The sequence below is a fragment of the Amblyomma maculatum genome, chromosome 1, assembly GCF_055883805.1.
Source record: "Amblyomma maculatum isolate TAMU_Amacu chromosome 1, ASM5588380v1, whole genome shotgun sequence".
Taxonomy (NCBI): domain Eukaryota; kingdom Metazoa; phylum Arthropoda; class Arachnida; order Ixodida; family Ixodidae; genus Amblyomma; species Amblyomma maculatum.
This window is the reverse complement of record NC_139344.1, coordinates 274,924,336-274,938,575: the sequence shown is the minus strand read 5'-3', so window position 1 is coordinate 274,938,575 and position 14,240 is coordinate 274,924,336. Positions and strand designations below refer to the sequence as shown.

The following is a 14,240-nucleotide window of genomic DNA, read 5'->3' as shown; positions in this document are numbered from 1 at the left end:
ACGATCTGGATGGATACACGGATAGTAACGGGAAGCTAATGCTAGATTTCTGTGAGCGACACGATCTAGTTATAGTAAATAGAGAAACAAAATGTTAAAGGCCAAATCACGTGGGAATTCCGCAACAGGCAGACGACCATTGACTATTGTCTAATGTCGCAGGAAATTTATAGCAAGGTCACAAAAATGGAAATAGACGAAGGGGAGTGTAGTCTGGAAAGTGATCATAAACGTATTAGTCTGCAGATGGGACCCTTGATGAAAAGAGAAATGGAACTTAGACAAAACGTAAACGCAAAATTAAACGACGATCAAATAGCGCAGATAGCAGCAGACATAGAGGAAACAATAGAAAAAAGCCCCATGGAAGACTGGGATTATGAACAGGTAGAACTACTCATAAGGAGAAAAATTCAGGAGGTTAAAGTAGCAAACCGCTGGAATGGAAAGAGGAAGCCACGGAGCTGGTGGAATAAAGAAATCAGGGAAGCTATTGAACAACGACGGGCTGCTTCAAGGGAACGCCGAATGGCAAAGAAAGCACAGGTATCTCAGGAGGAAATTGACCAAAAATGGGAATCATATCGACAAAAGAAACTTCAAGTTCAGGCCCTCGTCCAAAGTAAAATAAGACAGTCCACTGATCGCTGGATGGCTGATATACACGATGCCTTTAGAGGCGGAGCAAGAAAATTCTGGAACCATATAAGCTGGCTAGGGAAGAAGAATTAAAGAAAGCAGGATCGGATTCAAGATAACGAGGGAAATTTTTTAAAGGGAGATAACGCAGTGAACTACATTACATCAGTTACAGCCGAGTCATTTAAGAGCGACGATAGGGTAATCCCTGCAAATCAGGAAGCAACACAAGGTAGCAGAATACAAAGCAGCTTAGAACTGACCAATCTAAACTGGAAAAAGGCAGAAAAAAATATTCCTAAAAACACATCTACAGGAATAGATGGAATTCCGATCAAGCTGATTAATGAACTCGGTCCAAAAAGTAAAGAAACATTGTTAAAAGCTCTGGAAACAGTCATAACGAATAAGCAAATTCCGGACAGCTGGCGGCAAAGTAAAATGAATTTTATTTATGAAGGGAAAGGAGACAGGATGCACATAAAATCCTACAGGCCGATTACCATAACATCTGTTATGTACAGGTTAGCCATGCAGGCGGTGAAATTAAAGGTGCAAGCATGGGTTGAAAGTAACAAGATACTTGGAGAACTTCAGAACGGCTTTAGAAATGATAGGCGCTTAGATGATAGCCTGTTCATGCTTACCAAATGCATCGAAATATCTAGAGTGGAAAATAGACCTTTGTATTTGGCCTTCCTGGACATAAACAGGGCGTACGACAACGTAAGCAGGGAACTCCTGTGGAACATATTAAAAGAAGAAGGTATCGGTTATGAGATAATAGAGTTCCTACAGGAAATATACCGGGATAACAAAGTAGAAATTACATGGGAAGGGATAAGAAGTACGGAGGATGTCAAAGTATGCAAAGGATTAAGACAAGGCTGTCCTCTATCACCGGTGCTGTTCATGCTTTATGATAAACCTGGAACGGAGGATACAAGACAGTAACCTAGGTTTTAACCTGTCATATAGATTAGGTGGAAAGGCGGTAGAGCAGCGCCTCCCCGGTTTGATGTATGCAGACGATATTGTGCTGCTAGCTGAGAGTCTGGAAGAATTGCAAACTCTAGTTCAGTATTGCGGAGACGAAGGGGACGCTCTAGGCTTCAGTTTCAGCGCAGTTAAGTCGGGTCTGATGATTTTCAACGGCTCAACTGATCAGGGACTTAATAAAATACAAGGCCTTGAAATACCTAGAGTAGCAGAATATAAATATCTGGGGGTTTGGGTAAACGAAGGATTGGCATACATTGGAAAGCATGAGCAATCACTTAAGGCCAAAGGGCGAAGGAATGCCGGGATAATGACGCATAAGGCATTGTGGGGATACAATAGGTATGAGGTTTTGAGGGGTATTTGGAAAGGAATTATGGTGCCCGGACTTACTTTCGGAAATGCGGTTTTGTGCCTAAAATCAGAGGTACAGTCGACATTAGAAACAAATCAGAGATCCGTTGGACGATTAGCACTAGGTGCCCACGGTAAAACTACAAATGAGGCGGTACAGGGAGATATGGGCTGGGCATCTTTCGAAGTACGGGAAGCTCAGAGTAAAATATTATATGAGGAACGCCTGAGGAAATTGGACAGTAACAGATGGGCAGCTAAAGTATTTAAATACCTGTACCTAAAAAGCGCTGACTCACAATGGAGGAAAAGAACTAGGAAACTAACTAGTAAGTATGCTAGTAACAAGGACGGAGAAATAAAGAGCATTAAGCAACAGGTGAAAAACACAGAAGGTAAAAATTGGATAAATTCGATGGAAAAGAAACAGAGTGTGGAATTATACCGAAAGTGGAAAATGCAGATCAGGAAGGAAGATTTCTTTGATAACTCAAGAGGCAGTGCCCTACTTTTTGAAGCTAGATCAGGGTGCCTTAGAACACGCAGCTACAAAAAGAAATTTAACAATGGAGATGACGCATGTGCTGTATGTGGAAACTCCAGTGAAACCATATTATACTCGAATGTAATGGTATCCATCCGGAAGTTGGTGCAGGCGCAATCACTGTTCCTGAAGCTCTGGGGTTTAGAGATAACAGTGGCCGGGTGGATAAACCTGTGGTGGAAACTAGCAAAAAACAGCTGGAAGATTGGTGGCTTAAAAGCAGAGAAGTGACATAATGTTAGTAATGTAGGAACAAAATTTAATAAATAGAATGATGGTTTAGTTAACCATTCTAAATCAATAATTAAGATATAGGGAGAAAAATGAGCATGATAGCTACTGCTACCACCCCGTTTCAAAGGGGACGCTCCTATATTCCATCCATCCATCCATGCGATTTTTAATGGGAAATTAAAATTGTAAAGCCTCTTTTCTTTGATATTGTAGTGCTCGATCTGTACCATGAGGCAAGATCTTTTCATCTTCACTATAATCTCATGACATATTTTGGCCAGTGTTCAGTCCTTTTAAAAAGTGGAATGAAAGATTAAACAAGTGTATTAGGCCAAGTGGAGAGTACTTTGAAAGCGGTTTGTGCTTAAAATGTGAATAAATAGGTTTAAAAAAATAAGTTCGGTTTCTTTTGGGTATACCCCCTCGTAATAGAAGTGTGAGAAAAGTGCTAATCTCAAGATGGTGACTACTGTATGATTTGCAAAACGCGAATGTGTGTAAGATTGGAGTGTGTGCAATTTGTTATGAACAGGCAATAAATGAAGTCTGCTGTGTGTGTGCTATTATACATAGTATGCAACATTCCCTGTGTGTCTACGATGACACCCAGATGATTTGCAAAACGCGAATGTGTGTAAGATTGGAGTGTGTGCAATTTGTTATGAACAGGCAATAAATGAAGTCTGCTGTGTGTGTGCTATTATACATAGTATGCAACATTCCCTGTGTGTCTACGATGACACCCAGTAGTAGGCATATTCAAATAATGCTGAATTATAGTACAGGCTGCAGCATGCAGTGGTCAACGCCCCCGAATATTGCTTCTGCACATGAGCGTTCATCGAGTACGCAAGAATTTTTTAGCCAAATATTATGTATGTGTTCAATCAGCCTATATTCCAGTTCGAGTTCAACACAAAATAATTATAACTACAAATGTTGAGAATGGTCAACTCTAGCATGGCGGCCACTTTTCCATTGAAATTCAACTCTGCCTCAATATTCTTCCCACACCAGCTCTGCCCTAATTGTCCCAATACAAACTTTAAAGATATCTTGAGTCTGCTCATAACACCAACATGAGCTGAAAATTATTTTCAGGACTGGAAACAAAGCATTTTTGGAAGGCAGCATATAATTGCATGCTTCTTAAAAGGCCTTGCAAGACAGGGCTGAAAATAACAAGCCGAGGAAAACCTCCTAAACAATGCCTCAATATAAGCTCCTGAAATACCCCAAACATGTCCCACGGTGGTATTGTTTGGAATGTCGTGAGGAAGTCGCTTGTTTTATTCGGGATGTTTTGGCGATTTTCGTGGGACTTCTCCGGACTTCCCTAGGATATTCCAATCGCCCATAATCGGAATCCCTGGGATGTTCCTGGGACGTCTGTGTGTTGTCTGGGTATACATTAGAAACTCACACTCCAAATGCTCACGCACATTCACAGGTTAGAAAGGAGCAGTCCCCATCTTGAGATAAGCATAAGTGCATATCTACTTATCTGAAGTACTTTTATAGATACTCCTCCACAAGGATGTCCCTAATTATGTGCAGGTACTGGACTGCAGATCAGCAGTTACATAAAATATTCTCGTGAAGTTATTTTATTTACAGTACAATCATTCAGCGTCACATGCGACATTTATTTAATTAGGCCCTTCACTTCTTTGTCGACAATAAAAATAAAGGAATTAGAGCTGTTGTGATCTGCGGAGATGTTGGAAGCGGCGAAGTTGTGTGCCTCGATAGCCTTTTTGCATACTTGATTCATATTGGATCTTAACCCTCATATCGGGGTAGGTTGCATGCAATGCAGCATATTTTGTGGCCTTTTATATTTTTGTGAATGAGCCAATTTTCATGTTTTAGCTAATGCAATTATGAGCTATATGCTCTCAAAATCCACAATGGACAATCAGTTGCAATCCCCCAGTTATGTTGGGGAAGCACAACAGAAATATTAGCATTTGTTGAGTAGAGTAGCAGAGACAGCGCCAACTATTTCTTACTACAATCGGATGAACAGCATGCTTGTTTTTGGCATTTATACTGAAATTGCGCGGCACTCGTTTGCTCGCTTTTGTGCGACATGGCGCATGATCCCACTGTCTGGGAATGTATTTAGGATGATCCTAAATGAGAATGGGACAATCAACGGAGGTCCTTCATTGTAATTTAGAACATCCTAGAATGGAGCTCGCGGTGGCATCTCGTGGATTACTCGGTTAGGATGTGGGAGGTAGGGACTTAAATGGGGCGTCCCTGAGAGTTGGTGTGTTGTCTGGGGAGTTACACCTATTTCATGCTTTGGAGATGAATTGGGCGCCATGCTTAACTATTGCAACCTGTCATTTTGCGAGCTTGATTCATATTGGAACTTACCCCTCATCGCGGTGGCTGCATGCAATGCAGCATATTGCGTGGCCTTTTATATATTTCACAAAGGAGCAAATTTTCATGTTGAAGCTAATGCAATTATAAGGTTATATTTGTTGTTTATATGCAATCCCAACATACTATGTTAAGGAAGTGCAACCGAAATTTAAGTAAGCAGTGGTTCAGTATTACAGCATTGATGGCGTCAATTATTGCTATCTACAATGACAAACAGTATGTCTTATTTTTGGCATTAAATTGTGCAGCTTTTGCACACTCGCTTTCGTGCGACATGGTGCATGATTCCATGCCTGGAATGTATTTTGCATGGTCCTAAAGGGGAAGTAAACCAAACATGCTACAAATATTTGAAGGTTAGAACATATTCCAGAAGGGAGCTTGCGGGGACATTCCGCAGATTAGTTAGGATGTGGGGACTTTTTGGATGTCCCCGAGAGCTGGCGTATTGTCTTACACCGAACACAGTGTTCAAAGAACATTTTTCCGGAGGGTGAGCGAGTGCTACACGTGCATCACTCGGACTAGGTGTAAAACATTTGAGAATGCTGTGTCGCGTGCTACTGGCCACTCGTAAAAGAATTACTAGGGAAGGCAGTGGAGGTTCGAAAAGAACCACTATAAATCATGTTGACGAAAACCCTGTCGAGGCCACATGTTGACGCCACTGGTTCAAGGGCGACTATAAGCATCCACCCAGACCCCCCTCCCGCTTGGGTACGGTGAGTCCTGCACAAGGGCCCTGGTCGCTTTTGGCCATTAGCGCATGCGAACGGCTGGCTGAACCAATGGGGACCGCATTTCAGTCCACCTTCCAAGAATCTGCCATTGTCCGATTGCGAAGCTGGACAGCTCGAGATTTGATGCTGCCAAGAAGACGGGGAGCGAGGACCCCCTGATCAGCGGGACGCCGTGAAGGTGCAACTGGGCTAATAGGGCCCAGGGGGAGGAGAAAGAAGAGAACGCAGGAAAAAGGGGAGCAACGCCGCGGCGAGAGAGAAGCGACGTGGATGGAGGGGCCATTCTTGGAGACCTCGCAAAGTTCATTTTCGTGGAGAGTGCTAGAGAGCCAAGAAGAGATGTGAACAACGGGAGCGTCAACGGAGCGAGGCGACGGCACAGTGCACCTAAAGGCATGCGTGCGTCAGCCCCCTAGCCTCTGTATTCAATTGGCAATTGTAATATTGGGAAAAATTATACCTTTTGAAGAAGCAGTTTCTTTCGTGTTGTTGCCTCTCTGTTTTGTGTGGACCCACACACATGCAGGGGTCATCACAACTTTTATTACAGGATTCAATAAGTCCGCAGGAACCACCACACAATATTCCGCCATGATAGGAAGTAGGACACTTTTGAGGCTTTGTTGGCTACCTAAAAAAATGTAACCATCAGACCAAATTAAAACTTAAAATTTTCTATGCTTGTGGGTTATCTGAAAACATTGTTTACTGAGTAATCACATGCTGCATACCACTGGCTATAGTTAGCAACTGCCGTTTTTCTATAGCAGATTTATAAAAATACAGTCGAACCCGGATATATCGAACTCGAAGGGGATCGGGAAATAGTTCGATATATCGATAATTTGATATACAGAAATCGGCTTGTGAAGGCACTTTCGATGCGAAAAAACGATACCGTATTTTTCGCGTAATCAACCCACTCCCATAAAGAACCCACCCTCCACTTTTATGCCCAAGAATTTAAAAAAATAATAATAATAATTGGAAAGCGTGATAGCTAAATGCTGTTTGAAGCGAAAAAATGCTAAAAGCGTGTCATGATCGCAGCTGACCGCGTGCTTTTGTTGATTCATACATGCAAGGATTAACGACTCCCGCAAAAAAAAGAAAAAGAAAGTGCAGTTTCTTAACGTCCGCAGGCGCCATTGGAAAGCGTCAGACGTTGTCTGAAAACGGGCTGAGCTGGCTTGGCGCATGCGTAGCGCGTGCTACTGCGAACGACGACCGGGAGAGAGATAGCTCAGCAAAAGAATGGCCACACCCTTGCACTTCGCTCTACCGCGTTTCCCCCCTCTCGTTCCCACCGGTTCTCTCTGGTTCATTCACGCACATGGCTTGCAATGCTGGCGCACGGAAAACGATAACCGCAGATGCGCGCGCCTTTGGGGAATGGGCGCGGCGCTGCCCTAGACCAGCCGTCGCCGAACTGTCCCCTCTTCTCATTCCTTCCGCACGGGGCTTGAAAACGTGACGCAGCAAACGGCCGAGGGTGATGCAATCGTCTTTGGGGAAGGCACACCTAGTGCGTGGGGCGGAGTTCGATATATCGAATGACCGGTGCAATTGAGTTCGATATATGACGCGGTTTTCCTATCTTTTATATGGGATTTTCAAGGGGATATTCCGTGTGTTCAATATAACCAAAATTCGATATATCCGGGTTCGACTTAGTTTTTCGCACTTCTTATGCGTCAGTATAGATGCTGTTTGTGTATGCAATGATGCAGAGGAAGTTGACTTGATTTTCGAGACTCCACCAACGCCCTAGCCTGCCACCTCTGGGCAATGGCAGCGGCCGGAGTGGGGAAGTGCCCTATTGAGGGCTTCAAACCTTGGCCGAGCTTATAACCTAAGCTTGGTCAGCTGTGCCATGCTGCGGCGCTTACAGTTTACAAAATGTTCTGCATTGATACTGTGAGCACTTGTCCCCGAAGAGGATAAGGAAAATAGTGATGCTGCTGTCTGCATTCCTGGCCTAACTGTGGACAAACAAAAGGTGGATGTGCTGGGGCTCTGATATTTTGGCTACTAATAAAATCAGCTAATTTAGGTCTACAATTTTTTAAAATAATTCTACACTTAAAAAAATTCACCTTTATTTCAAAACTAGAAATCTGCAAACTTGGTGCTATGTAAAAGAACCCATATTGGGTTTTGAATAACCAGTCATCTGGCTTTCACACATTTTATTTTCGATATGTTATGAAGGCCAAAAAAAAAGAAAAAAGATGCAAGGGACACGAAACAATGAGCTTATGCTTTGTGTTTCTTTATATTTCACACCTTAACAGCAGACTGAGAACAACACGCAACAACAGTTTTCTTCTCAATCCCTTCTCCGTACTTGCAGCACTCCACAGCCTAACTGGAATGATAGCATACATTCATATTTCCTCTTTTGCACAGGTTCCACTGTACAGAAGCAGTCCAGAACATGAACAGCTCTCATACATATGCTACAAGTAATACAGAGTCATCCTGTTAGCACACACACAAAAAGAATGGCTGAAAAAAATGCACTCCACACATTTGGAGTGATGTACACTAGCAAAGCTATAGTCTGAAATCTGGCTTTACAACAGGAACAACAAATAAAAAGAGCCTTCTTGGCGCTTTTCTAGAAAAGCAGGTTCACGCACTGCATAAATATTATTGTAGAAAGTTATCGTCATTAAAAAAAAAAAAAAAACAGGAGAATGTGAAATGTATGTCACACTTTTAAAGCTACCATGAACATTGGAACTAAAATAAATGTATGCACAGCAGGAAAAATAAAAACATGTTGCTCACGAAATGACAACAGTATGTAGATCACAGAAGAGTACAAGAACCCAGGAGTATGGGAACAAAGAGCTACAATATATTCCATGCAACTTGCACCCAGCCATAAATGTATGTACAAACAACCTTTCACTTTCATACAATCAAAAAGAATGTGTTTGTATGTATAGTATGCTGCACTGAGACAAATGCAAATTACAAATTGCATTTTAGATAAGCCCTTGGCAGTATGCAAATGAAAAACAAGAACTTCACTGCACAAAGTGCAACGACCATAATTGTATGAGTGGTGCCAAACTGTTATGATGCAGAACAAAAGCATTTAGCATCAATCTGTCCTACAACATTGTTTAACAGCAAGGCTTAATGTAACAGACATTCAGTGCTATTAGACCAGATAGCATTAGAATTGGTCACAAGGACCACTTAAGCAACATTGACCACTTCTACTATGTACACTCTGATATGATGTTGAAAAACTATGATCTAATACTGGTCAGCTAATTTTTGGTAGTGCAAACCAAAGTACAAGTTGCGATGGATCTGAAAGCCTGCAGAATTTATTGCAATCTAACGAATCATACCCTTTTCCCTTCTCATGAAATTTATTCTTGGGCCAGTAAAATGCCATTAAAGACAAGGTAGCTAGCCACTTAGCTGCTACAGTCAACAAACTGTTTGTTCATCCTGTTTGGTATATATCTGCAGCTAAAACAAGTAACATGACTCACCTGCCCTATTTTTGTTCAAACTAAAAATGAGGAAGCAATGCCATCATTCACAAGATACACACAGCTCATTTGGTCATCCCTGGCTCTAAAAAGTCAATAAATATACAGAGAGATTGAAAAACAATGCCAACAATGCGGTACATCCTCTCTGTAGTCGTGTACAGCGATGATACTTCGAAGTTACCTAAAACATCTACACAAGAACTCTGTACATTCAATTAAAAACACAAAAACAAGGAGAGAACAGTTTGTAAACATGACAAAAATGCTTGGCCATCATCACATTGCACCATGCAAGCAGTTGCCAGCTTGTCACACGGCTCTTCACGGAATGCAGGAATGGGAGCCTCTATGGGCTGCCACGGGTGAGTGCTTGGCCTGGCACATGTTCTCCCGTGGCTGCTCTGCAGACATTGCTTTGCTGGCTGAAATGCCCAGGTGGCAGAAGAGTGTCTGGCAAGAACTGCATGTGCAGGGCAATACACCTACACTGGACTGACTGCCAAGCCCCGAGCTCCACTTTGAAGGCATACAAAAAACATGAATACCAATGCCAAACCACACAAGCTCGGACAAAAGCAAGCCAAAAAACTATGGGTTGCAGCAGGTAATGTCAGGTGCCCTCTTTTTCCACTATATGACAGACCTGACCTGGCAGTCTCGCTTTCTACTGTTTTTTTTTTTTTCTTTTTGGAAACCACTTATACACACATGAGCACTTTGTTATGACTTAATGTCTTTATATATATATATATTTATATATATGTATAATATATATGGATATATATCTCTCTCAGTTTCGAAACATTGTGAAAAAAAGTTTCTTGCCGTTCTCACTACTGATTTCATCGCAAACAGTGACTAAGTGGCATGCGATGATGCTGACATGTGCAAGCAACTGCGACTGTGTGCAGCACGCTGCCAGCCTCTTGCGCATAAAAAGAGCATTTGGGGACGAAGCACTTGCCCTCAAACTGAACACAGCATTGATTGGTAACAGCTACTCATGATGCTCCTGCAACAATAACTGTCTCGGCAGTTGTGAGAAAGTAGTGGACAAGGACCACAGTGAAGGGGAAGAGCAGCATTTTTCGCAGGTTCAATGCAATGGCCCCAATTCCAGACCACAACAACTCCCCTGCGCCACAGACTATGACACCTTTGTCGGCCTTCTAGCTGCTGCTGCCAGTGATCTCTTCTATGGCTGGTAGTGGCGACCTACCTTCCCTTCTATGAACCTGTGCTGTTCACTGCTTAGCTGGTTTCTGACCATATCTCGGCAGAGATATATGACAGTAAAAATGTGAAAGCTTCAGCAAAATTATGCTGAATGACCTGGATACTAACCCCTGCCTCAAGAATGCTATCATTGTAGACACATATTGAAAGGACCCAGCAACAATTTAGAAATGGTAGGCTGTTTCATGATGGTTACAAAAAGGAAGAGAAACAGACAATCTACCATTTGCTGACACTGTGACATGACCTTTGACAGTGCACTGTGGATGGCAGTGGCTGTTCTCATGACCTAATGTCCATGCTGAAAGCACTCTCAGAAAGTATGACAAAGGATGATGCAAAGCAGGACAGCCATTCAGCAAACTAGGCATCAAAGACATTGGCGCAGGAGGAGGAGGAGAGGCATGTTCTGGATGACTGGCAGGACCCACAGGAGGGCTCACATGTTGTAGGCCACGTAGATAGGGTCCAGCTGGTCGGCCAGGAAGCCATCGCGCAGGTGCATGCGCTGCTTTTCCCCACGTGAGTTGATGGGCACCACACCAGGGTCCACGACAACTACCACGCCAACGACGAGCTGGTGCTCCTCCAGCACCACCGATGTCACCAATGGCACAAGGTCTAGTGCTTCACTTTCATTTCCATCCAGCTCCACGACCACCACCAGCAAATTGGTCCATGTGAACACCGCACTGCACAAATGTCAGATGCCAGTGCTCAGCATGACACAAGCAAGGCACTTTTCACGAGTACATGAAGTTTTTCGGAAAGGCTATGTGACTGCATCCTTTCTTTACTAGCACAGTAAAAAAATTCAAGTTTTTATCAGAAGTAAACATTTCACACAGCGCAAGCACTTCAAAATGACAATGAAGCAAACTATAAGCAATTTTATTCACTCAAGGCAAATATTAAAGTGTAAATAGCATCTAAAATTTTCGACAAGTAGTATGAAAACCATCTCTTCCAGCATTCTACCACACCTCATAAGGAAGCATTTGCTGCTACCTCACTTCCTAGCACATGGATAAGAAGCAGAAACAGAAAATGTGCATTTGCACAATGGGAGCACGCTAACAAAGATTGTTGTGCACTCATCCGTGGGTCGCATCTTCAGAACCTTCCACCAACTTCATATTTTGGGTTTGAAACCTTCAAGGTAAAACTGTGGCCATGTCCATTGCTGCTAGGGGTAACTGCACAGAGCGACAATTTATGGCGATATGCCGCGTGATATCATCGCGCGGTGGGCTAAGGGATGCCAAACCACTGCTGCTTGTCATGTCACATAGCTAGGTTTCGGGTTAATTGAAAATTTTGCTTGTTTCAAAGAAGCAGCTTGCAGAGAAGGCTTTGGGGGTAAGTAACTTTTGTTCTGGCTCTTCGGCAAGTGAGGTTTGTTTTCCTAGCGGGGTTTGAGCAAAGAACCTGCAGACAAACACTTTGTCTGAACCTTGCATATGAACACATCGAGACAGTTCAGTGAAAGCTTGGTAGGATAATAAAGGACAAGAAAGGCTGTAGTGGCTAGACATTGTTAATTACTATCGAAAGGACTGGAAGAAAGTCGTTTCTTGCAAGTCTTCACATCGAAGTATAGTTTGGCATCACTGTGCTGTGTCCCTTAGAAATACGATGCATTACCAGAATCTGCTTTTATCCCACTTCATACCGTTATGTCTTAAAAATTGGGATGCTAGTATAATTATACTTTCCGTGACTGAACAATCAGGCAGCGGTAACAGAGAAACACTTAAGTTTGGCGCTCTCTTGCCAACTGCCGTCGCTTCGTGTGGGTGCACCAGCAGTCAGCGCCAAGTGATGGCACTGTTGTCGTACGATCATCTCCAAGGGACATTGTCTCATGCAGTTACCACTTTAAGGGAATGATGCAACAATGTTATAGGCTTCCACCTTCAGCTTCCCTTGTAGATCCATTTCGTGTACATGCACTCAGCTACTCGCTTAATCACTCATCCCCCTTTTTTTTTTTCCTCTATCACCACACATACTCATACAGTCATAAGCTACGTGAAAGACCACTTAACACAGATATAAAGCCTTGTTTCAAGCAAGCTATATAAAAGTGCCTGCGTGATCTAGAAATAGCATATCTGATCAACGAGGGATCCATGGGTCCCAGAGTGTTCAATGACAATCTCAGTTATTGCCACACCTCTCTATCATGGTGTATATAATGTATAATGTTCCATTTTAAACAAATGGCAGAGCACCAGAGTCATCCTCTTGCACAACTGAAGCAAATGACAAAGTGTAAACAACGCAACTCTATGCAATTGTGCCATTTATTATGTTGCATTATTATGAATGGGTCCAACACTGTAGTTAAAATATGCGTGATGCTATCCACTGAGTCTCAGAATGAATGTCCCAGAACGTGATGCAACCATTGCAACAAAGGTACACGTGTGAGAAGATTGAGTACAGAAATGGGTTGCATGGTCGCAATCTTTAATGTGAACTTACATGAGCGTCAAAAATTTTCTATGGGCAACGTGAAAAAAGATAGGCATTGCAAGTGTGAAAGCAACAAAAAACCCTCTGCCCCTCCACGTTATCCCAGCACTGTCCTGTTTTGCAGAAACTTGAAGCTCACTGCGAGGCTACCTGAGTTGGGTGTAAATCTCGCCAGAGGGATGCGGAGTGGAGTGCAACACTAATGAAACATCAATGTTTCTTATCTCAACCTATCCCCATCCCTCATCCTTTAAACAGAGAAATATGCGCTTCGTTTCACAACAGGTAATAAATGATCCGATTACAGTTCGGCTCGAGGAAGTAGAAGTGAGAAGATTGGGACATCATTTTGTGTTAAAGCACGTTTGTCAATACCACCAGATACTGTCGAGCTGCAAGCAATGACCGCACTTTGCTTTGAATAGAGATGAAGTGTTACACAGCTGAAAAAGACTGTTGCCAAACCTGTAGACCTGCAATCATCTTAGGGTAAAGTGGATGGGCAGATTGCAGCTCACGGCCATTTTCACCATTGGTCATCAAGCTCATGAGATTTTCAAAAAATGAACTTGAAGAAAATACCTGTATTTGGTACAAAATTTAACTGCCCGGAATGGAATGCTGACTGCATGTCACTACCATATCCGAGTGTAACATTGACGCGAGTTCCTCCCACAAGCTGTTGTTCACCAGCGCTCAGCAAAAACGACAATTTGGCAGATGAGATCTATCTCGTGTGCAAAAATTTCCACATCTGAGCATTATTAGTTAACACCAGCAATAATATTTACATCCTCATTGACTGCAATCTTCGAATATTTCACTCACGCTAGGCCTTATCGAATGACCAAATAGAATATCATGCCGAGAGAGGTAGGCAATGACATGCAATCCTGAGGATGTTGTCGAAAGGCTTCCATCTCAATGAAAGTTCTGCTCATGTTCTCCAAGCGAGAGAAAGTGGGCAGCAGCTCAAAAACGCACTGTAAGTTCGCTGGACCACGGCCGGGCTTAAGCGGCGGCGGCACGCGCTTTCAAACCGCCTGTGCACTGGCCGTGGATACAACAATGACGGCTCTTTAATCGAGTTGTGCTCTCTGC

At 42.9% G+C, this 14,240-nt stretch overlaps 1 protein-coding gene across 9 annotated transcripts in view; it reads right to left on the bottom strand.

The window, feature by feature from the left end:
• Positions 1-10,086: 10,086 nt before the first annotated feature.
• The window catches only part of DIP2 (disco-interacting protein 2), a 236,597-nt gene continuing 232,443 nt past the window's right edge, over positions 10,087-14,240 (bottom strand). For all 9 annotated transcript variants that reach the window (XM_084591333.1, XM_084591337.1, XM_084591335.1 and 6 more), the window contains one exon: positions 10,087-11,353. In XM_084591333.1, the coding sequence (XP_084447459.1) occupies positions 11,101-11,353 (253 nt within the window). In that variant the 3' untranslated portion in view covers positions 10,087-11,100. The remainder of the gene's footprint in view (positions 11,354-14,240) is intronic.